Source organism: Xylocopa sonorina, chromosome 6 (genome assembly GCF_050948175.1).
Source record: "Xylocopa sonorina isolate GNS202 chromosome 6, iyXylSono1_principal, whole genome shotgun sequence".
NCBI classification, from domain to species: domain Eukaryota; kingdom Metazoa; phylum Arthropoda; class Insecta; order Hymenoptera; family Apidae; genus Xylocopa; species Xylocopa sonorina.
The window spans coordinates 10,338,608-10,363,455 of NC_135198.1; the positions used below are offsets into that span (position 1 = coordinate 10,338,608).

General features: G+C 52.9%; 1 protein-coding gene across 3 annotated transcripts; it reads left to right on the forward strand.

The window, feature by feature from the left end:
- Nucleotides 1–327: 327 nt before the first annotated feature.
- LOC143424385 (netrin receptor UNC5C) lies at nt 328–24,122 on the forward strand. 3 transcript variants are annotated; one of them, XM_076896410.1, is made up of 11 exons: nt 328–506; nt 12,769–13,176; nt 13,827–14,108; nt 14,242–14,409; nt 15,192–15,224; nt 15,668–15,832; nt 15,941–15,982; nt 20,014–20,151; nt 20,944–21,441; nt 21,782–22,739; nt 23,082–24,122. In XM_076896410.1, exons 1-11 carry the CDS (start codon nt 425–427, stop codon nt 23,251–23,253), a joined length of 2,946 nt encoding a protein of 981 aa, XP_076752525.1. In that variant the 5' UTR covers nt 328–424; the 3' UTR covers nt 23,254–24,122. The 3 variants fall into 3 exon arrangements, with proteins under 3 accessions (XP_076752525.1, XP_076752524.1, XP_076752526.1); XM_076896409.1 differs by having other exon boundaries at nt 12,766–13,176; nt 23,082–24,121; XM_076896411.1 differs by lacking the exon at nt 15,192–15,224 and having other exon boundaries at nt 12,766–13,176; nt 23,082–24,086.
- The last annotated feature ends 726 nt before the right edge of the window (nt 24,123–24,848 follow it).

Genomic DNA, 24,848 nt, shown 5'->3' on the forward strand with positions numbered 1-24,848 from the left:
CTTGCCAGTTCATTTACCTTAATTAATCATGACTGACGAACTACGGTGTATATCACCAGTTCATGGAACATTAAGCCGTTCGCTGGTATACGAACGACGCACGCTTTTAAAACATTCCGGAGAAACGGATAACGAGTGCACCGCGCGTTTTATTCACTTAGAAACAAACGCGTTAACCTCGTCGCGCAATCATACCGCACGGTCCCGCTTGGTTATTAAGTCCCGCGGCTAAGGTTCCGCAGCCGTACAATTTCCCGGCGAACACCTCGACCAAGCAGTCGATCGCGCCATTGATTGAAATCTTTTCTATTGCAGGCGTAGTCGCGGTGAAAGCGCAGCGTTCAGTGTCACGACTGTCTACGACATTTTCCTCTTCGACGTAAGATGAACGAATGACCGACGAACGACGGTGACACGTTACGCGATGAGGCCGAAATCGTGTTCCCTGTTCCTGCTGTTCTGCGTGCTGTTGCCCGGCCTGGTGCGACCCTTCACATCCGGCGAAGGTGAGTGCGACGCTCCGTTTCGAATCCTCGCAGTGGAGAAAAACTGCAACCGGAAGAGGGTAAAAACAGGAGCCATCGAGAGAACGGAGCCCAGTTTCCCATCGACCGGACGAGTCGTCCGTGACGCTCGTCGATGACGAGCGAGCGAAGCTGATCGAGTGGCACTTCGCGCGAATTCTATCGCCACGCGAGACGAATCCCGCTTCGCAGATCGTTCGATAAGGTGGGAAACGAGCGAACTCGTTCCAAGAAACTGGCGCCATTTTATTATTTTCCGGCTCTCGGATGAGCGCAATTAGTTCGTACGATAAGAAGCGTGCTACTCACGCAAGAACTCGCGGATGAGGATACCGCGAAGTCATAATACGATCGTTAGATATCAATTACCAGCTTAAAGAGGCTCGATTCGAAGTTTATCGACTACGTGGCTCAGAATTTACAATCCGGGTATTCATTATCCATTCGTATTTTCCTTGGAAACATCCGATTACTTCGTCGCGAAGTTAATACAAACGCGCCAATAAGATACGACCGTATCTAGTCGTATAGCATCGCGAGCCGTCCAAGTGTACGAAGTCATTTCCCATTGAGCTCGACAGAGTTATGGAGAGAGTTCGTACCTACTACTCGAACACGGAGAATCCACGCGATCGTACGAACGAAACGAGTCGGACGCCGCGTTAAACTCCCCGAATTCCACGAACAAACCTCCGAGCACACCTCCGTTCACCCATCATCCACGCCACGAACCACTCTCACGCGACTCTCGATCCCCATGAACCAAGCAATGCCTTCCCCCATCCGAGTAATCAACGTTCGACGCCGACGAGGGGAGTAACCCGAACACGGACATGCTTTTTGCCAGTTCCCTGGCCAGGAAACCGAGAACCTGGCTCTATGCGCGCTAGACTAGTCACGAGCGCGTCTCGTACTCTTGGCGAGGCGAAAGGGGTGAGCGGAGAGAGAGAGAGAGAGAGAGGACCAGCCAGATCTAATTATACGGCGAGTCAGCGTCGTTGATTAGTGGTGGGCATAACCGGCCGGTTACGTTACACCAGCCGCTTTTCGATGATGGATTACGCTCCCCTGGAGCTAGTTTTAAAGCGACCTTACGCGTTGAAGGGGCTGGCGAGGAGGGCTGGTTAGTCCTCCTCTTTGGTTCGTTCGCGGGCTCGCGGGGACCACGTGGCCGACTAATTAGCGTCCCCGGCGTGTACAGCGGCCTCGTCATCGCTGTGCGCGCGGGGATGATGAATGGCGGCGCGAGGATGGAAAAAAGGAACGTCGTTACACATAACGATAGAAAGTTTTCGCGGTGGAGCCGAGTGGGTCCCCTACCATTTGTGGGAAGCGATACGTAGCTCGAAGCGAGGGCCGATCGAGAGCCGACTCCTCCGTGAGTTATTGCGCTCTTTAAATCTTCTTTCGAAGAAGTCGTTCGCAGGCTCGCGTGTTTCGTTCGTCGACTTTCAAATTAACACGTAACCACGCGAATCATACGTTGCCGATCGAGAGCCTCGAATCGCCGCGCGTTTCCACGAACGCGTACACGGGAAACGGGTGGCTCGAGGAATGTTTTCAAACGCCACGGTACAACGAACCGTTTTAAAGGGACGTAAACCCGAGAGAAAGAACCGCTCGTCGTTTAACGAGTAAATTTCGAGAAACCAGTCTCACCGTTTCCCATTCGATCCCCGGTGACTCATTCGCGGAGTACTACCTGGCAACACTCTTCCCAGCGCGTACTCGTCAACAGTCGCCAGCTCAGAGCCACGCATCACCAACACCGATAGACTTTTCTAACGCGCGGAGTAATTACGCTTCCCGACAGCTGGCACGGTCGTTCCTCTTTTTTTTCTCTCTCTCCATTCCCCTGTCCCTCTTATTTCTAGCCGCGAGAGAAGAGGCATCGCGATGCAAATTGCACGCGCCGACATTTAACGACTCCGATTGTGCGCGCGGTACGCGTGCAACTTTCCTACGAAACCGTGGACGTGCCTCCACGGTGGCCAACCCGCGGCTTTGCAGGACCCTCAATGCAGCTCCGTATATTTCTACGCTCCCTTTTTACTAACTGATACACGCACCATATACAATCTCTCGCGATGGAATACGGATGCGACGATATTCGCGCGCGGAAACTGCCGACGCAACCAATGCTTCGCGACGCTTTTGATCCCAGAGAACCCGGAAAAGGACGGCGTCTGAGAGAGGACTCGCGAAACGGCGCACGTTACATTTACGCAGACTTCATCTATATTTTTTAAACGATATTTTATGCAGTTAAAATTCGCAGTCGTGCCGTACGCTTCGATTAATGTACTGCATTGTTCTCGTAAGATAAACGGCTCTTATCAGGTGACAAAGTTTGGCCACCACTGGCACGCACGAAGTCGAGTGTGCAAACGGCGCCTATGAAAATCGTTCTTCTTTCTACGACACGGCCAGGTGAGCGTGTGTTACCTACCTACCTACCCGACCAGACCGCGGAGAGAAAGAGGCCTCTCACGTGTGCAGTAACGCGCGTGTGAATAATTACCCCGACGATTTATCGCGACGTGATATCGTGTCATAATTCCGGCGAGCTGACTGGCCGCCGTTGCGGCGCGCAGTGGAAAATATTGGCCGCGTTAATAATTAACTGGGGAGAGGTCGTCGCGGCGCGCGAGTTCTCACGTTCCTCGCCCGTGGTCCCTGTCGCCTCTGCTCGATGATGTCGTCAATTTTTCAGGCTCGCTGGGACCGCTCGAGAATTTAGACGTTTGGGGTGCTCGCGGTTAACGGCTGTCTCGCCCGTTTCAGAGTGATTTAGCTGGTGGTATCCGAGCAACGAGTCCACGCGGTGGAATCGAGCGAACGAGTTGTCCGCTCGCTTGGTCAAAAAGTAAATTTGCATTCTTATAGCTCTGGCGTAAGAGGGTCGACGCAACGTTCGATCGTTGCAAAACGAATCGGCGTGGTGAATGTTAGAAATTGACCGGGGAAGTGAAAAATGATCATGGGAAAGGACTAAGCCACGTTAGAATCGAAAGTTATCCGCGTAATCGTTAATCACATTAGACAGAACGTAAAGTAATTTCCGGAACGACGCTTCCCCGTATTACACGCACAATGGAGTCTCTGGAGAGGGGTAACTAGCGGAGAGGCTCGAAGAGAATCAGAAACATGCTCGCTGCTGATAAGCCAGGGGAAAGACCATCGTTCGCACTACGTTGCACCGGTAACAAGTTTACGAAGCGAGTCGTTCGGTTCCCAGATAACATCCATCAAAATTACGAGTACCATTTTTGAGGAGGCGCCCGTTGAAACCCGTCGAGGCAACGGGGCGGCCCTCTTTCCCGTCCTCGCGAACCCGGCCAGCTTTCGCTCGTATCCGGTAGCGAGGGAAGAATTACGAGCGGAGAAAATACGAAACGCCCGTACGCCGTTGGAAAAATGTTTATTCCAGCACGCGAGAAAGCGGAAGGTGCGCGCGGATCGCGTCGACGATCTCGAAATTTACGACTAATAAATTCCTCGCGCGTCGATGCTCTCTCGCCGCACTCTCGTAAACCTCGGCATCGCGCTTCTGATTTTCGAGTTAGTTCCCACCTTCTATTCTCCTACCTCTGGTTTAGATACTCCGCCACGACCGGCTAATACAGCTTTGTCCACGTTTACGTTCCCCAGCGCGGTTTTACTACCCCCGTCCGCCAGGGGGTGGCCCCGAAATACGGGGATAAGTCCACGTTCACGACCGTTTTATATCTCGATTTCAAAATGGAGGCAACGAGAACGCACGAATTCGTCGGGTAACCACCGTACCCTCGAGCGTAAAGGCTCGTAGAACGCGAAGCTAACCGTAGAGGAACGGACTCCTCTGGATTTCGTGAGAACCTATTACTCATCCCGCGCGCGGGGCCCCTTACCGAGCGATAAGTATCATAAGTAAATCGCGATCAGGGTCCGCGATACGACCTTCGATCACGTAGAAAGAGCGTGGAGAGTGGGACCAGGGGCTCCTCGCGGTTAGTGGGAGGTCGAGTGGATCTCGCGAAATCGCCCCGGGGGAAAAATGCAAAAGCCGAGGCGGACGCTGGTTGGCGGGCTCGGTCGAGCGAGCAATTACCCGGTTGGTTCCACGTCGGAACGGGGCCCGTTCCCTGGACCGACAGCCACGGCGAGGAAGAGAGGCAGAGAAAGGGGAACAGTGGTGCAGAGTCTCGGATGTAAAAAGGAAGGGAAAAAAGAGACACGCACGAGGCGAGCGAGTGGTGGGTGGGAGAGAAGGGGGTGAAACTCTTTAATCTCTCGTAGTCTCTCATCGACACGGTACCCGACCGGGTACACACGTATAAGCCGGTCCTCGTCGCTCTCGCGGGTCCGCTGTGTTTCTGCCATTCTTTTGCTCGCCGCGACGAAAGGTCGGGTCAGCTTTAATTATCGTAAATCAAACGAGAGAGTGGTGCGCCGCGAGAGGAGGCCCCGGCGGTTGTGCAAGCGCCGCGATTATTGTTGAAATCACGGAGAACCGGGGGAAAGAGCGGCGGCGGGTAAAACGCGGACCACGGCCAGAGATCGTGAAATATCGACCGATCGAATTACAACACGGCGATATTTTCGCGCGCTCCGAGCTTTCACGGTCCTCCAGGATCGACGGAGGAGGCTGGACGGAGTTGCGAAATCTCACCAAAGTACCCGCGCTCCCTCGTTCCTCGTATTTTAATTGCACCTTTCATTACCGCGTCAGGTTTTCGTAAATATGCTTCGCTGGAATCGAATTACGGGCCCAGTTTCATGTTAAATCGTCGGAAGGCGCCGGTCGTGTCGGTTCGATGACATAACCGCGAAATTTATCGGCATTTCCAGTCAACTCGGCTCGAAATTCCCGTATACCTCTTTATTTATAGATCCCCCGTGTTTTTCGCCCCTTGGACGCATCCGCAAAATTATGAACCGCGCTTAATTTTATTAAATCGTTCAGACTTACCGATCTCGCGTCCAGCCGACGAGGTAACTGTCTTTCGTTTCTCAACCTCTTCAATTTTCCTGACGCAAAGTTACTCCTCACGGCTTCGTTTACCGTCGCTGAACAGCGTCATCTTTCACGCGCGACGTCGCGAAGTTAAAACTACATAGAAACCCGGTGTCTCGCGAGGATCGTACGAAGTCGTAAAATTGCTGAACGATCTCGTTCCACGTCTCGCGCGTCCATCGAGTGCGAGCCAACGATCACCCCTGGCCGCAAAGAGAGATCCGTGTCGCACGGCATGACGCGAATCTTTAAAACCCGGAAACAGCGAATGGGCGCCAATCGTAATCGAACGCCGGTCACGTTTAACCGCGTGCGCGGGCGCGAGTTTTCCCGCGTCCGATCCCGCCTCGTCGGTGATTCGGATCTTTCGAGAGCCGCAATTTCAATGCAAATCGGTACACGGCGCCCATTGTGTCCCGCAAATGGAACGATGATCCCGCAAAAACCGCGGGACGTGAAATTCTGTTCCAGTTCGACGGATGGCGAGACGCCTGGCACGACCGAGAGCCGAGATTCGAGGGGGTCGGACCCGTTATCGATAGCGCGAGAAAAGAAGGCGCCGCGGGTGGCTAGCACGCAACCAAGCGGTCGTATCTGATTCTGTTACTCGGTTAATTACACGCCTTAACGCGCGCCTCGTTGCCAAGCCCGGCGATCGACTCGTGTAATACGCATCATCACCCACCGCTCGGCTCCTCTTCCGGCTTCTACCCCACCTTCTTTTAATATTCACCCCTTTCAGTCGCGCTCGCGCATTTTTCGACCGGTTTCGCTCGTTCGACTCGCTTAATTCGCCCTTTGTCGCGTCTCTCTCGTCCGTCGACAAATTTCAACCGCCACGTGGAAAATAATAGTCAAAAGCGACGGATGAAACCCAATAACGAACCGAGTTACACGTTTCGCCAGTCGAGCTGTTTGGACTCCACTGATCTTGGCTCGGTTCGTACAGTAGGAACGGGTTTGTTAGGTTGTTGGATTAAATTGAGGTTAACGTTCGATTAGCGGCGCCGGGTCAACGTGACTCGGTTACGAAATTTATATTTTCGATTAAATCGTTGCGAAGGAAATTAAGGTTCGTTTTCGACCGTGTCGATAAAAACCTCTCTCTCTCTTTCTCTCTCGATCGCTGAACACAGTTTTGTTTCACGCGGTGTAAAAGTTATGACTTTTACCACCGCGATCGCGATTTCTATTTTCCACGCTAACGGAAGTCATAACTCTCGGCGTCGCGACGGTAAAAGTCGCGATTTATTGCCGCGAGTGAACGAAACGTTAATTCGGTGCGTTTCTCGACCGTACGTAGTCCGTTTCAATATCCGTCCGCGAAATGGAAAAACGCTCGCAACAGCCTAGAGACGGACTGTCGTCGGTACGTGGCGCCGTCCAGCCCACCTGAGAGGTCTATATCCTCCCGGGTACACTGACCGCCCTTTAACTCCGACCTCTGACCACGATTCCGAATACAATGCCGGGCCGTTGTCGCGCGCCGCTCCAAGATAATGCGCGGCTGTCCAAACGGAACGAATCGGGGGAGGCTCAACCTGATTTCATCTCTCCGTCGATCGAGGCTCCCCATCGATTCCTCCTTCGATCCTCACCCTATCCACTTCGATCTGGCATCCACGAGGCTCCCCTCTCTCCAGCCTGTCCGCTATGATAGAGATCGATGAAAAAACGCTCGACGAACCACTACTCTCCGGACGTGTCTCTCTCGTTAACCGGGATGACGGTACAACAAAGTTCCCCTGGAACCAGGGAACCCGATCCAGAGCGACTTGACTGGCATTATTTGGGCCCGGAGATCGTCACCCGTGAATAGCCTGGGACATAATGGCGACTCGAGGCGGTCTGGCGCCGTCTTATTGTACGTTTCGGAACACCCTCGACACCGGAAGTAGTCCTGCTCGCGCCGCGGGACGGATTCATGAGAAACGTTAATTCTCGAACCTGAGGACACCCTGGTGGACCTTTCGCCACCATTCAACGAACGTCGTCTACAGTATTTGTTCCGCACCTGGCGTTGACTTCTGCAGACTCGGAATAAGTGTCGCTCCGGATAATCTGCTGCTGGAAATCTCTCGAAAGGTCTTCCCTTTTCAACTGTTTACCGGAGGATGGTGTGCCAGATACGTTCACGCGATCAAAGGATAATATTTCAGCGGTGCATACGGTTTATTCTAAAGAATAGCGACTCACTGATCGATATGATTGGTTTTAAGCATAGGAGCGTCGCATTGCAATCGACGAAGCAATAATTAAAGGAATATTTTATGAGACCCTCTATTCTCAAGCCTAAGAAACTTCACTTTCGCTCCGTGTTTAATAATAAAGCGGTAAATTCACGCGAAGAGAAACCCATGGCTCGAAAGAGTGTTCCAGGAAGTTCAACTTCTCCCCATGTTTGCGGTTTTCTTTTTTCCAACAAATTAACACCCTTCAGCCGGGGAACGGTGTCAGAGTATCAACGAGGATCTCCGCGAGGCGAGCAGCTTGATTTCGTGGCTCGTTAGGTGTTCGGTTTGACGAGAGATCCGCGTGTAGGGTACCTACGCGTAGGCCACGGAAAAGGAGGAAGAGTCAAGCGGCGGGGTCAATGAAGCCCGGAGCACGAAGCGTTACTCTTTGGCCGGCGTTCGGCCTGCTAAAATAACAAGGCACGTGACGGCCGAGAAAACAAGGAAGCTCTTGTCTCTTCCTTCGTTCGTCTTCCTCTTCCTCGCTTCTCGGCTCGGCCTTCGTGTTCCTCGTGTTTGCTTTTTGTCTTATTTAAATCTTTTCACTTCTCTCACCTATTCTAGTTTCCCACCGGTTTCAAAGCTCTTCGTTTCGTTCGACGAACGAGTCTGCACAGAGGAATTGTTGTACGTGTAAAATCGAATGATTTGCATATCGTAGCTATTTCATTCTCTCTTCTTACTCTGAATCGTTCAACTCGAGTAACATGCATGACGCGGGGAGCGGAAAGTAGTTTCACCCAAACTGCGCCAGGCCCCACATGAATGGAACACGTTTCCAAGGACGGGAGACATTGACCAGCCTCGAAATAGAGCCGTCGCCATTCAAGACCTCATTGTTCGCCACTTTCACTGCCATAAATAACCAACACCTCGCCCCTCCCGAACCCAACACCTCGCGCCGTCCGAAACCCTCGTCCGATTCCACGTGTATCGCGTTTAAAACAAAAGTACCTGCACCTCGATCCCCCGAAAACATGTATCTCCTATCGTCTGATCCGAGCGCGCAACCCCATCGGCCACCCTTCCTTCGATCTTCCCCGTCTCCAGCCAAGCGCGCCTTCCGATTCGCATCTCCGTCTCGCACGGAGCGCGCGCACGTTCCGTGGACTGGCTTGGCCAGCAGGAACGACCCTGCTGCAGGTACCTTTGTTAATTAAGAGGCGTCATGTGTGGTCCCCCGACCGTAGGTACACGTTGAAACAGTACACCCGCCTTGGCCGGCGTAATACGTGGTCAACCCACACTGTGCACGCACGGGCACGCGCACACATGGACACAGACGGAGAAACAGCCGGAGGTATCCGAGCCAACGGAGATACGACTAACTATCCGGCTACACCCGGGTAACGAGAGGCTTCACCGAGATCTGTTGGCGAGCGATTCGCGATAGCGGAACCGAAGGACAGCGTTCCGTTCCGAATTATCGGAAACCGATGAGCCTGGTTTTTTCCCCCTAACTGCGTTTGGTTCGCGTGTCGCGTGACGTTGCTCAATTAAGCTCGCAACCCTGTACGCCCGAGATTTTCTTGCTCCTTTTTTGTCCCCCCTGATTCGCCTCCTTCTTCGACGGGGAGCAGCGGTGTTTAGACGGGTATTTGCCACGAGCAATTACCGCGGCGCGATGGGGACAGGCCTCGACAAAGCTCGCCGTGTTCGAGAGGCGCGGTCGATTCGGTGATAGATCGGAGATTACCCAGGCTGAACAGAGCGGAGTGCGCGGAGTGGACGTTTGGGGGTTGGTGTGCGAAATCTTGTTTCTGGCGTAGATACGGCGGGATAAGGGCTGGGAGGCTCGTAGAGGCCACAATACGAGTTCAATTGGAAATATTCTTGTCCGTTTGCTCGCGAGTAATTATTCTTGCGTATGAACGGGTACACGCTTTTGTTCGTTCGCGAAAGCGATTAAGAGAGTCGACAAAAATCGTTCCCAAACCGACTTCTCTTTTACGTGATTTATGTTCAGATGAAATTGGAGAGTATTTAGGAGAGTCAATTAGAAAGGAGATATCGTCCCACATTCGGAAAATTCATTACGAGGCCCGCTAACTTTCTACCAGAATCCCAGCCGGCGAGGCGCTCGCGAAAAGGACTCGCTCCGAATCGATAATTTCCAATTTCACTAGTCGAGCCCAACTTCCACCCCGCCTACCCACACCCGAATCCACTGCGGAAGCTCAAAACCGCATCCATCAAAGGAATTACCATAGGAAACTAAATAACCAAGAACAAACGCAAAAGAATAATCCATGTAAAAAAAAGAAGACGGGAGAAAAAGAGACGAAGCGCGTAACAGCCATTCTCCGTTTCACCCCTTCGATTCAACCCCTCGATCGAGCGAAGCTCCTCTTTTTCTCGAGCTCGCGTGCGTTATATCGCCCGATTAAGCGCTCGTTCTCGTTGCTCTATTTTTCCCTCTAGCCTCTCGCGACGCGGAGAAAAAAAGAGAGAGACGATTCACGAGTGCGACACGAGAGAGAGAGAGAGAGAGAGAGAAAGAAGGAGAGGGAGAGAGGGTGGCGTGAATTAGCGAGATACAGGGGTCGGCGGGGGACGAGTGTGTACGAGCAATCAAAGACACGGCTAAAGAGAAAGAGGGACGTATGCGCGCAAAATGGCCAGCCGGAATTTATACGAACTCGTCCGTAGGAATTAGACAGGAACGATTCCGCGGAACTTTATCGGCGAACCGATCACCGGAATTATCGGAAATCGATGGAAATCCTCTTTCGCCGACTGCCGCTCGTCTCCTCTTCGCTCCGCTCGATTGAGTTCTCCGATGTACCTTCCCCTTCTTTCGTTCCCTGTCTCCTTTCTACCCCCGACCTCGATGCTCGAATTCTATGCTCGCGTGTTTGCGAACGCCTGCACACACAGAGTGGGCGGATTTCAGTTGATCGAAAGAGAAGAGGATCCGAAGGCGCGAAAAGAAAACATCGCGGATCGATGGATAAACGCGCAACGATGGCCGTTTGTTTTAATCGGCTCTTGGGAAATCGGTTCTCCCAGAGGACTCTAACGAACGAAGCAATGGACCGTGATTTACGTGACAGTGGTATCTTTACATACGGAATATCGTGTAATCGAAGAGGGCCATAATTGGTACCATAGTCAAGAATGGAGCTTCCGCGAAGAAGACACGATGGTGGGACAAATCCCACAACGCGCGTTGTTCGTTTCGATCGGATCCAACCCCATAGGCGAGCGATATTTCCAGCACGTGTACGCGTAAAAGATAGAAAAATCGTGAGGCAGTTCAATCGACGATATGGGGCTCGTCGTGGTGGCCTAAAGTGGCTAACGAGGATGTCCGTACGAACTCTGATTCGCGCGCGGGAGGGGTTGAAAAAACTGGCCGTGCGAGGACACTGCGGGACTCCATCGAACAGTCGATCGAGACCTATTATCGGAAACCGATGAAAATTCTCTTTTAGTCGCGCCTCAGTTCGCCACGGTACGTCACGTTGGCCAAAAAATTTTTTACTCCCCTTCCCCCCTCTCTCTCCCTCGCGTTCTATTTTTTTCGCCAGCTCGTTCGTGCTTCTCATTTGCCCGTTGCCCGATCCCTATCTCCGCAGACAGGATATTGAAGGTATCTGCCCGCCATCGTGTATAAATTCTGACAATTTTTTTCGACGCGAGTGCTCCTTTTTCCCCGCTCGCGTTTCGATTTGCCAGGCCGGCTGGATGGCGTTCCGTGGAAAGCGGGAAAAAATAACGAGCAACGACAACGATAAAAAGCTACGACGCCCGGTTGCGACGTCCGTCGATCGCGACGGGTTACACGTTTTTATCGTGCGTACGCGCGGGCGAATAAATACGTGCCGCGTTAAAGGGAGTATCGATTCACCACGATGGCCCCTATATTTTCGATCGCTATGCCCGCGCTGTCGCTCCAAGACACAACGAAACGCGGGCTCTCGAAATTTCCCCGATATACACCTCCGCCGCTGGCCGTCCCTCTCGCGCGTGTCCCACGGTTTCATTTTTCCCGGCGGCCGTGCGCCTCGCAAAGTGGCGCGAGAACGGCCGGCGATTATCGCGATGAAAATTGTGGCTCCCGGCCAAATGTCGCACGGGGATAAAGGTCTAACCGCCGGTTGGCGGGAAACGCATCGGACTTGTGCACCGGTGCGCCGCGTAAATCCGAAAATTCATTACTCGCAGCCTCGCGAGCGAGCGGGCCGATTGTTCCGCGAGCGAGACGCCACCGGCCGCGCCGCGGCCATTAAATGGGCCGGCGTCGGGATTTACAAGGGGGACGGAGCCGGAGGTGGAGGGACCGGCGCTGGCCATTGTTGACAAGCAAATATAGAATTTTCACGAATCGAGATGGAACCACCCCTTACTCGGAGACCAATACACGCGGTGAATAACGCCCGCGCGAATTAATAACTCGATCGTAAATTACGATTACGCTCGCGGGAGAGGGGGAGCTGCTGGTACCGTGTATTTAGAATTCAAATGACTGACTGCGCGTCCCGCCTGATCCAGCCTGATTGCCAGACCCTCCTGTCCGCCTCTGCCACGCGTTAATGACGATAATCCAATTCTATGAATTTATCACGAGCCGATAATAAGCACCGCCGTTTGTATCGGTTAATCCGCGGGACTTTGCTTGTTATCGTTGCTCTGACTTTTAACGCAGCCCTCCTGATTAATGGTACGGCGGTTATCGAGTCATTGATTGTACGCGAGGACCTCCTGCACCGTGGCGTCTAATTTTAATGGAACCGAGGATATCGCTGGGAGATTTACGAAAGTGGATGATGTTACTACCTTTAAATGAAAATTAAACCCTCTTCCATTCTTGTTACCCCCCAAAGATTCCTTAGGGAGCAATAGAGCCTAGAGTACATAACTCAGCGCGACGTCGCGCACCAGTGCCCCCTAAATTCGCCATTGAGCTCCTTCGATGTAATGTTTGCAGACGGATCCTACCAAGATCCATCGACTCGGAAGAAGAACGATCATTCAGAATTATCTATATTGGTCTCCTCTTTTTTTCTAGAAGGCGAGGATGCCGCGGAGGACGAGGATTCCTACCTGGAGGAGGACGACGTGCCTTCGGCGACAATAGCCACGGACACGGAATTGATCTCCGAGGCGGGCGGCCATCTGCCCGTCTTTCTCACCGAGCCGGTCAATTCGTTCGTGGTGAAGAACAAACCGACGACGCTGCACTGCAAGGCAGCGCACGCGTTGCAAATCTACTTCTGGTGCAACAACGCGAGGGCGGACGACGCGCAGCAACAGGACTTCGTGGACCCCCACACCGGGACCAGAATAGTCGACTGCGAATTGAACGTGACCAGAGACCATATCGAGGAGTACTTCGGCAGGGACAAGTTCAAATGCGAGTGCATCGCCTGGTCTGGTTCGGGACAGATTAAGAGTCAACCGGCGACTGTTGACGTTGCTTGTAAGTATCGAACGATTCTCACGAGGAATCTCTACACGATTCGTCTACCAATCGCTCGAATTAGTTTGAGTTACACAAAAAGTTTGAACGTGACGCGAAGGCCTTCTTATTCTTCTAAGAGGCTAGCCGAGAAATATATAGCTGTAGACAGTTGTTTGCCCCGCTGCCAGGAGACAGTTACGACTTTCGTCTTATTTCCCCTTCTGGCCCCTCGTAATTATCTTGATTCTCCTAAGCGAGGTCATTATTTAATTCCGACCCTTAATGCGAGGCAACACAATGACCGGCAACCGTGGAGTTTCTAAGAGCATCAATTTAGGAAAGGACCGTTTGTCCGGTGCTCTCTGCGCTTACATAACACTCTTCGAAAACTTTGCCCGTCGAAATGGCGGAGATGAATCACTGGCTCTCCTCTTCGATCTCGACTCGTAACTATCGCCGTTAACCGGATTAACCGATATTCGTAGAAATCTCCTCCGATTCCAGTAAATATCCTCTCGCGCCGTCTCCTTTTACTCGACGGAATAGAATTTCTTTTTTCCACCGTCACCTTTGGTATCCATTAACATCGACCATTTCTTCTCCCTGAACGAGATGTATTCGCCCGTGCGTATCGTGTTTCCCAGCGGCCATAAATCTCATTTTTCCAGACCTGAAGAAGCAATTCGAGTCCCCACCGTACTCCGTATCGGTGGAGGCGGGCCAGAGCACCGAACTCAGGTGTCTTCCTCCTGTGGGAGTGCCACAGCCGAGGGTGTACTGGCTAAGGAATAACGTCCCCGTTGACACCGAGTCGGACACGCTTTTAGTGTCCAGCGAGGGACACCTTCTGGTGGGCCAGGCGAAGCTCAGCCATCAGGCGAATTACACTTGCGTCGCGGAGAACATCGCGGCGAAGAGACTCAGCGAGCCTGTCAGCCTGACGGTTTACGGTACGTTACCTTCATTAATATTAACAAAAAACAGAAAAAAATATTAAAAAGCTAAACTAGAGTTCCGATTCGACGAGCGCGACGAATGAGTAGAGCGAAAGAAATCAAAGGTTCGATGCGAATTGCGTTCCAGTGAACGGTGGATGGTCCTCGTGGTCGGCCTGGTCGGAATGCCACTCGAGATGCGCGAAAGGGGGCCAAAAACGAACTCGAACCTGCACGAACCCCGCCCCGATGAACGGGGGTCAGCCGTGCCTGGGTCCCTCCCAGCAGAAGATGGACTGCAACACCGCCTGTCCTGGTAAGCGTGCCCCCGCCGATTCGTTATCGATCGCTGCGGCAGGAATGAGATTTTCAAGGAAACATCACGGTTCGTTAACGTCGATGGGCCGCGGCTCGGTTCCGCGATCGTACCAAGAGAAGAATTTCTTGCCGGTCCCGGTGCCATTTAGCCTTCCCCGTCTCGTTTCCAACCGCGGTGCCAGAGACCGTTTTCTCCTCGTCGCTTGGACGGCGAGCAAGCAGGTTCTGCCACGGCAAACCGATATTACCGATGCCAAACAGAGGAGAGGCTCTATCGTTTGATTTACGAGCCTCTTCCCTCGTCCCCTCTCGGGACTCAATGTCGCCGCGCGCCTCCGCCAGTCAGCTCTCTTAAATTGTATTCACCTTTCGAAAACCCAAGCCCAGTCTCCGAATACACCTGCAGATACGCGCGCGGACATACGCGACGCGTAGAAAATCGTCGGTGGCGAACGTCCAACGGTCGGGGAGTCGACGAGCGAAATATTAACCCCTTGTCTGGCGCGCGTGGCTCCCAGTGACTGAGTCCAGCTCGCGGAATTTCGATACGCTCGATCCTTTTCCTGGATCGCGCGAAGATCGTCACGGACGAGGCTCGCGTCGTTCTCCTTTCGTTACGATGGAAAAACGCGAGACAGGGGGTTACACGGAGCTCGAGAGTCCAGAGTGTTATTACTGTCGCTTCTGTGTGCGCACGTGTTTCTCACAAAAGTCTGTCCGTCTATCTGCTTTCGATAATGCACCTATACGTCTTTCTGTCTAACGCTCGCTTCGGAATAGCTGGTGCTCAGGAGGAGTTCACCAACACTCTAGGTAAGTGCCCTCGCTTAAATCGATCCAGAAAAACCAACGAAAGAAACACTGAGAAAGCGAAAGAAACGTTCGCGTAACTTTTACCTCCCCCTCGGAATTAAGAAACAGAGAAAAAAGATACAAAGGGAGGAAGAGAACCCATTTGTAAGTATCGTGTAGAAACGAGCCGATTCGTGGCCGAGGATTAAACGTATACACAACGGGGTCCGCTTTTTTCCACGGCCCGTACGAGTCAATTAAACGGAAAGGAAGCGAGCTCTCGCGACCGAATTGACGAGTATGGCTTTCGAACAAGACTCGTGGGGATACCGGACGAGTTACGGTCACCCGAGTCCCGTTTCCACGTGGCTTTTTACCGTCGCTTTACGTCGATACGAGTCCCCTTAACGACCCCGCCGAAGAAAGACGATCTTTCGAACCGTTCCCGTCCTTTTTTTCCACAGTGGTGGACGGGGCTTGGTCCAGATGGTCAGCCTGGTCGGTGTGCGGCACGGACTGCACGCATACCAGAAGACGATCCTGTGACGAACCACCACCCAGCCACGGCGGACGACTTTGCCAAGGGAGGGACATCAGCGTGGCGAACTGCACCGGCGGCATGTGCAACAGTAAGTCGCGATTCTTGTCAACGTGTTCTTTTTTTTATCTCCCTCGAGATACCTACACTTTTGCGTCAAACGAACAGTTCGATGTTTCAAGGAACGTTTCTTTTCCAGACGGTAACGCGAAAATGGGCGGCGCACACTTAACCGAGGAAGGTAAGAATTTTTAATTTGTACTAGTTGATAGAATTAGTGATAGAAGATTCCACCTAGGCTACGATTTCGTTTCAAATATGTACACCTTGTATACCCCTTTTACGATGGGAAAGAAAGAGAGGCGGCGCGTCACGATCGTATAATCGCGATCCGTCAAGCGTCGAAGGACCCACCCCCGATTCGTTCCGCGGCGGCGACGCGCGAAAATCGAAATATCGTGGGCAGACACGGGGCGCGACCAGTCGCGAGGAGAACGCGCCTAACTCGTCACGCGACATTCTTGGATGGATTCTCTACGGGCTGTGAGCGCCGTTTATATTCACCGTGGAGTTCGCGATCTGATATCATTCAAATCGGGCCAGCGTCGGGAACGAACGACCGTATGCCACTCGCCTCGCATAGCGCCGCTTTCAGAGCGATATTCATCGATTTCGAGGTATAAACGAGATGGGAGGCGGATACGTGTTGCTTCGAGCAGCGCTGCTCGAATTATCGAAACGGAGGAAGCTGTTCATCGAGCAACCGTTAACTTACTCTATCCAATTTGCAGCTCCGACAAAAGCATCGAACTTTCGCGCTCGCTTCTCATCTTCGCGATAATTGTTTCTCGCGAAGGAAAAATACATGCCCTCGCCTACCCCGCCGTTTCTTCCGCGATCCCTCCGCTATTTGCGGAGCAAGTTTTCCGCGCGGACGGCAACCGTTCACGGGGCCCCTCCGCGTATTTACTTTTAATTACGCGACCGGTTAATTATTGACGCTCGACGGGGCGATCGTCGAAGGGCCGAATCGCGGCTCAAACAATCGCAACAACGAGACGCGGCTGGCTGCTGGTATCCAAGGGTGGCCCACTGGTCCGTACAGACCCAGACGCGCGCGGCCCCCCCGTCAGTCGCGGACGGTTCTATCGACCGAGCCACATCAAAGTTGCACACGCGATACCGTTCCAGCTAGCCTGTGCGTTCTCTCCCTTCGCGTCCACGGGGGTGGCCCCGCTTTAATATCGAAGAAAATTATGTAATCGGTAGCCGTTACGCCCCCCGCGCACCCTCGCCAACAGGGAAATTGATCGTGCATGCAAATAAAGTGCCATTATCCCGTGGCGGAGGCATGAACCGCCGCGCGTACGTCGATCGTTTGCTCGAGGGTGAGGTCAGAAACCACCCCTCTCACGAGGCTTCGATTTTCGTTGAAAGCCACGACAAGACGCGAAGGACCGTGTCGCAAATTGCCGATCGTGGCTGTTTCTCGATGAAACGGTTAGAACAGTAGACAGTCTGAAAGATCCCACTTTCGCAATATTCAACAATTCCGAGTACCATTTATCCTACCGTAAGCGTTGTAATTCACGCTATCTCGGTACGGATAATTACACACGAACATCCACGCGGTATCGCGTCTGAAAACTGCTGGAAATCCCGCGACAACCACGAAACTCGTGATAAGAAAGAAAGACGATCGGAACCGCGAGGTTTCGAAGGCACACTCGGATGAATTATGGACTTCAGATACATTAGGCCGGGGTTATGAAGCGTTATCAATTGCCGCTGAGAAAATAAATCTCCGCGACCCCCTGTGCTCGTCCGGCGTTCCTCAGAGTCTGCGGAGGGTGGAACGCGGTCCTGCGGATCGAGGCGGCCGCCTAACCCTAACGCTAACGACGTGGAACTATTGCGTTTTGAGGGAACACGCCCCTGCCCTCCACCGCTCTCGTCGTGGAACGTTTCGTACGCGTTTTCGTCGCCGCCATTTATTGATGTTCGAAGCACGTGTCCCCGGGACAAGCGTGCGCCAGGCAGACGCACATGATCCTGCGAACGAGAAGCCTGGGCAGCCGAGAGTCACGTACCGGGGTTACAACCGAGAATGGCTTTGACATTCTAAAATTGGAAGAAGCTTAGGAACGTCTCGACCGCCGACGCTTTCTCGCCGCCGCGCCCGGGGGAACCGTGGTATTTCTCGAAAATCTCCCGGCCAGACACGCGTACCACCCGAGGACGTGGCGATGAGATACCGTCGGACGGGACGCGTGGGAGGAATTTCTTTATCCCGCTTTTGTTTGCCTTTTTTCGTTCCACGGTTTCGGATGTTTCTCGAGGGGTATACAAATTTTCGGGGACGATAATAGGGAACGATTCGATTCCTCGCGCTCTTTTGTGTCGTTACGTCGAGGTTCCGCGTGTACAGTATATAATATGTATAGATATGTACACGGAGAGCATTGAAAAGGGTCCGTTCCTATGGGTCCGCGCGCAGTTAAGTGGCTTTCCGGGGGTCTCCGGTTACCCGCGTTCCGTGCATTACTCACGAAGGATCCTAGCCTTTACGTTACCGTTTTATTCTGGACAAACGCTTTGGAAGCACTTTTTAAGCCACAAGAATCTTTGTGCACGGTAGATTTCTGTTTACGCGGGACAAGAGTTCGATCGGACGCATATATTCAGTGAAATCGCGCACCCATAAATAGCGTTCGAGTAAAAATCGGGAATCCTGAAGATCGACGTTTCGATGAAACATCTCTATGGGATATAATTTCCATCCTCGCGGCGAACGTTAAGCAGCAGTCGATCGGATGAAACGTCGTAAAGTAGTCTTCCCACTCTCGACGCGTTCGGTATAAATTGATATCCGCGAAAGCCTCGCGATTTACGACGCCGCGTCGCGCATCGGTTCGCGCATTTACAAGCTGCCGTGACAGCGCATCGCGACAAGAAGCGCCGATGAATCTCCCGTTACGTAATTCATAAAACTCGTCCCGGCGAAACCTCCTCGCGGGACTTTGCATACGGCGTAATTCAATCTCGCGATTTCACGCGGACGAGAAGCTATCTCGCGGGGTATCGCGATCACCTCACCCGGTCCACCCACCTCCTCCGTTATTTTTCGCGGTTTTAATCGCGTCCCACGTTTCCACTCCCGCCGTGTTCGCCGTCCGTCGACCGCTTAACGTTATTATTCCCGTTCGAACGGCGCGCTCGCCGCGCGGCGGGTTTTTATTGCGGCCCGTTTAACGGCCGCGACAATAATGATCCGAATGTTTATCGTCGAAAGCGCGGACTAAACGCCCCGACGCCGTAAAACGATAGTGCCAAGGGGGATGATGCTCTCTCGCGGGTGGGGAACGGGGGATGAGTGGAAACGAGCGTGTCCTCTCCTCGCGTAAATGGAGAGGAACCGAGCTTAAAACTTTCCTTGGAACGATGCTCGTAATATTTAGCGGTACGCGGGAAACGTTTAAAAACTCGTCTTCTTCTCCCTTCGTGTTTCGCCTTCCTCCTCCGCCTCCTGAAGACGTACACCCGTGGCCCGCGCGAACACGTTTCGTCGTGGAAAAGGGACGAGGGGGACGGGTGACGAAGAAGGGCGCGCGAAACTTGCCGCGTAAATTATTCATGAATGGTGGCCGAAGTCTGGCTGTCCACGATGAGCACGCTTCGCGGATACGCGAGAATTACCGCGGCGCCGTTTCCACGGTACGTCTTAAACGGCCGCGAGAGATCGTATCGCGGAGTGGACCCTTAAAACGAGAAATTAACGCCCGCTGGTTACCGCGATCCTCCCCGACACCGACCGATAATCTTTTGACGCGCAGCTTAACGCGCCAGGGACTGACAAAGTCTCGAATTAGCGACCGTGGTTACTCCCTTCGCTTCGCCTTACAGCGATTCGCGGAAAGAAATTCTCGCGACGGCTACGATTCCGTGTTTGCTCGCGTCGTTCGCGCGACGTTTCCCAGTAAAAAGAAGCGAAATTGCCAATTCCGCTGGTGCTAAGCGATGGAACCTAATTAGTAGCGCCAGCTAACATCTTCTAAACGATTCCTAGCAGAGTTGCAACTTTCGCGATGGCGATTTTTCGATGATTCCCAAAGACTAGGTTTCGTAACTGCGCGAGACGCGTTTAAGGGTGGAATCACTCTCGATAATAAACCAATTAACATTCAGCGATCCCTGTGGTAACGTCTACCACGTCTCTGCGACTGGTTCGTGGTGCACGAGTAAAAAAAGAAACGCGTCGTTTGATGTTCACAGCGAACCGGCAGATGGACGTGGCTCTCTACGTTGGCTTGACTGTCGCGTGTGTGGTAATCGGCGGCCTGGCATTTTTCTTAGCGAAGCTTCTGAGGCGCAAAGGTCGGGATCATTCCCTTTACTCCATGGCCCGTAACGGTAAGCATTTCACAGATGGGGAAGGAAAAAAGGAAGAAGGCCAGCCGCGTTGGCTCACCGCGGACGAAGGAGCGAGACGGTTCCGCGGCTGGACGCGTCTAATTACGCGCGTTACGCGTGCAGAGCCGACAGCACGCGATGAACGCGAACTCGTTTTCGGTCCTTCGCTCGCTGCACGCGATTAAAAACGATGCTATTTCGAAGTTTGATCGACACCGCCGGTTCGCCACTTTCATCTACGTGGTCGAGCGGTATCGTTCCGTCGTCGCCGTTGTCGCCCCCTCCGGGCGAAATTACAGGGCTCGCTTCGGTCGAACAATACCGCTGATTCGATCGCGCGAAAAGTTCAGAGCGCACTGAACGAAGCGTAAAAACAGCTCGATCGAACAGTAATTTACGGTGAGCCGCGTCACTTTCAATTTCGTCGAATCAACCCATATTATCCGATCCAAGCGAACGGTGTAATTTCGCGTTCGATGGTGTAGAAATTTCATTTACTTTTCGGTTTGAGCTAATTGCGTAGTAGTGCTTGTTGAACAAGAGCAGGGACCCAGCTGGACCGGTGCAGCGATTTGGCAAACAGTTTGTCGATAATTTATAACCGAAACCTATCTGGTTCATCGAAACCAATCGACTCGACCTTGGCAAACGCGAAATCCTCGGGAGAACGACCCAAAGAACGATGAAAGTGGCGAACGTGGTCTGGCCTGAAATCGGAATAGTATCACAGCGGCGTCTGTCCGCAGCGCGCAGAGATACCCACGAGCCGTGGCTCGGCGGTGTGCGTTTCAGAATTCCAGCCGGAGTTCTTCCCGGAGCAGGACAAGAAGTTGAGCCTACAGCCGGACGTAACGGCGACGAGCGTGCCGGCCTGCTACGAGTATCCTTTCGACCCGAAGCTGTCGATGTCGAGATCCCTCTCCGAGCACCACTACGACGTCCCCCACCTATCGATCGCGCCCCAGCCCTCGCCAATATCGCCAACCCCAAGCACCTCGACCCAGGAGTCGTGCAGCGACAAGCAGATCCATTCCGACTGCGAGAACAGCGTCACTAGCTCGTACCCGTCCTCCGACTCGACGTACAACGTCGCCTCGGAGAGCGTACGGCTACCGAAGCTCGAGACCGGAAACGTGGCAGGGGCTGCGGTGAACACGCGCGGCGCTCTCCTGGTGTTGCCGGACGCGGGCATATCGATGTCTGTGCCCGAGGGAGCCGTGCCCAAGCCACTCAGGGAGGAACTCTACCTGGCGGTGCTGAACGAGGATCGCTTTAGGCCTCGATTACCCGGTAAGTGGTGCGTGCATTATTAATTGCCGCGCGCTGTCCGTGACGGTTCCGGTGGAACGAACGCCTCATCGATCGCGCGGCTCGATTGCGATTCAATTGACGCGGCGACACGGCCGGGCTCGATCGAGTGCTCTGCCGGGTGTCTTTCAGGCGAGACGCGGGATTACAGCCGCGCCGTTTCTCACCGAGCGTTACCGTAAATCGCGATACGCGTAACGAACGACCGCGTGGCACGAGAAACCTTCGATAGACCGTAAGCGGCCTTCGCGGCGATATTTCACGCCTCCTGGACAAATGACGCGAACTGGACGCCTCTCTGTTTTTCCGTCCCCCCTTGTAGACGGTATCACGCAGCTATCCGCGGTGGTTACCTGCGGCCCTTCCTCGGCGACCTTCAACAAGCCTGTGATCCTGCAATTCGAGCACTGCGCGATGCTCCATCCGGCCACGTGGGAGCTCAGCGTCTGGGCCTGCGACGGGTTGAGCGTCGAGGATGGGACAGCGATCGCGTCCGCCAAGGATCATCAATCGATCACGTGGACGAGGGTGTTGACGTTGGGCAACGAGACGATTAACACGCCGCTGTTCACGCAGTTGGATCACGCGGAGGCGTTCATCGTGACCGAGCAGCTCAGGGGTTACGTTCTAGCCGGGCAGAGTTGCGAGAACGTGATGGCGACCAAGAGATTGCGGCTGGCGTTGTTCGCCAGCCAAGCTGGACAATGTTGCGTAAGAGTGTACGCGGTCGAGGACACGAAAGCCGCCATGAAAGCGATCGCCGATAGAGAGGCCCAGATCAGGGGATATCTGCTCGACAAACCAAGGACCCTGCTGTTCCAAGACAACGGTGAATCCCTCTGCGTCAGCCTGGAAGAAGTTGGCAACGAGTGGCAGAGCAAATCGCCCACCGAGCGACAGGAGATCTCGTTCAGAGACATGTGGAACTGCCTGGAGAACACGAAACACGTCACTTTCGGATTGGACACCGCGTTCGGACCGACTACCAGCAGAAGCTACAAGCTTCAGGTGTCGCAGGGGAACTCGGACACCAGGCAGGTGTTCAGGATCGTCTACGACGGCGCGAAGCAATTGATCTCGTCTGGGAGCGTGACCAGACCGCTCAGAGAGGTGACCGTGGTCAGCAGCGGGCATGCTAATAACGCGACCACCGACTCAACCACCCTTAGACCGTTTCGGTTCACCAGGTCCCTGAGGAAGCAACTGTGCCAGTGCTTGGACCCGCCAAACGCCCTAGGCAACGACTGGAGGATGCTGGCGCAGAGGCTTCAGGTTGACAGGTTAGCAATCTTCTAGAACAACCGCGTTTTGCTTGCGGCTAGTATACCTGCGCGATGGTAGCATGGAAGCGTCTGACGGGCTGTGTCCTCCGGGGACAACGATAGTTTCTTTAAACGCTCCGTTCGCACGGCTTTTAAAGCAATTGCTTTCCTCTGGGGTTCGCGTTGGTCTCGACGAACGTTATTACGTTCCGGGAGTTCTTGTTTCGTTCGACGCGAAGATTCAACTAAATCGATCCTGATCTAACTTTTTTGTTCTATTTTAATTTCTGTTCCGACGCAACTTTCTACTCTCGATACTCGACGATGGAAAACACCATGCACGATCCCTTCGATTTCCAGGTACATCAACTACTTCGCGACCAAATCCAGCCCCACAGAGCACATCCTGGACCTGTGGGAGGCGAAGCACCACGAGCCGACCGCGGTTACCGATCTTCTGAATCACCTTCGAGTGATGGGCAGAACCGACGCGGCCACGATCCTCGAGGCTCAGCTGGGCCCGTGGCTCTGAACGAACGGAACCCTGGCGAACCTCGTTACGTTTCCTGTGGTGAGTGACAGTCCGCGAACGACTCGAGTGAACAGAAGTGTGGTGAACTGTACACGCTGTTCGACGAAAGGAGACGCCGATTCTCCGCACGAACTCATCGAACCACTGCCTTAATTTGCGCGGGACGCCACCCGCTTCGTCCCTTTTACTTTCTATTTTCTTTTTTTTTTTTTCTTTACTCTCTTTTCTTTTCCTTTCTCTCTTGTACATAGACACTTCCGTTTGTAAGATGAACGTTGCTCGACGCGAGATCATCGGGTCTGTACCGTGAGGATCGTATTGTAATAATCGTGAAACGAAGTTAAACTAGAGACTGTGCGTTTAGATGGTTATATATGTGTAAATACGTGCTAAGGACTGGCGACGCAGATGCGAATGGATCTATCCATTTAGGCGGATGTTTATATATATAAATATATATAAATATATATATATAGTTAGATAGATAGATAGAGAACATCGAGAAAAAAAAAGGAACGAACGACGAGGAGAGAAGAAAATGGAACGGGGACCGTTCCGACGACGCGATACAAGAAAAGCAAAACGAGAAAAGAAACACGGTGAAAACGAGAGGAAGGGGATGGTGTTTTTATCGATTTGTTATGTGTACGGATGCACGAGCACACACGCGAGTGGCCATCGGTTTCCTGGAAGGATGATCGTGCCAAAATTACTCTAACTCACTCTCGGTTTCGAAACTCACGAACCCGTTTCCGTTGATGTTTGTATGTTTGTTGAAAGAAATGAGAAAGGGAGCGAGAAAAGAGAAACGCGGCCGCGGCTCCATTCGCGCGCACGTCGACAATACACACTGCCCAGCCGCGCGCTCGGTTTCCTCGAACGCGCGGGCAAGAACGGAAGGGCGGATCGGAAGGGCGGAAGTTCGATCGCTTAGAACGACCTCGATTCGCGGTTAAAAGGAAAAATCGGATGATTTCTTTTTTCATTTAAATCGACGCAAGTTTATTTGGAGGATTTGTATATTTGTTACTTTCGACGAATAAAATATTCTTGTATACCTCGAAACGGGCGTTATTCGGTTATTTCAGTTCACCAACCCCAACCCCCTCTGCTCCTTTCTTCGCGCGTCCATGATTTTCGACGAGGAATCTCAATTTCAAATACTTGCTCGACGATCATTTCAATTGCAAACGAACGATGTAACACGCGTTGGAATTATTATTCTCGATACGAGGTATTCATGAGCAAGCAGAAAGAAAAACAGTGGGATTTGGTTCGAGCTGAATCTGGATCCGACCCGGCATAAGTATGGATTAGGCCCGCCTTATGTTAGAATAAATAGGGGCTGGCCTGGATCAGGTCCCGAATAAGTACGGATTAGGTCTACAAACACGAGAAATGAACCGGGCACGACTGTCTAACGCGGTAAGTAATTAAAAGCTAAACAAACGGCGGAGATCCCCTGGCACTGATTAGCTGATTCTTTATTTATTAAACGTTTCGCCCCTTGAACCCAACCGGGAATATACCTCTCATAAATAGAAGCTCTATAGCCTCGCGATGTATTCCTCGCGTCTTTGTACAGCAACCCAGTG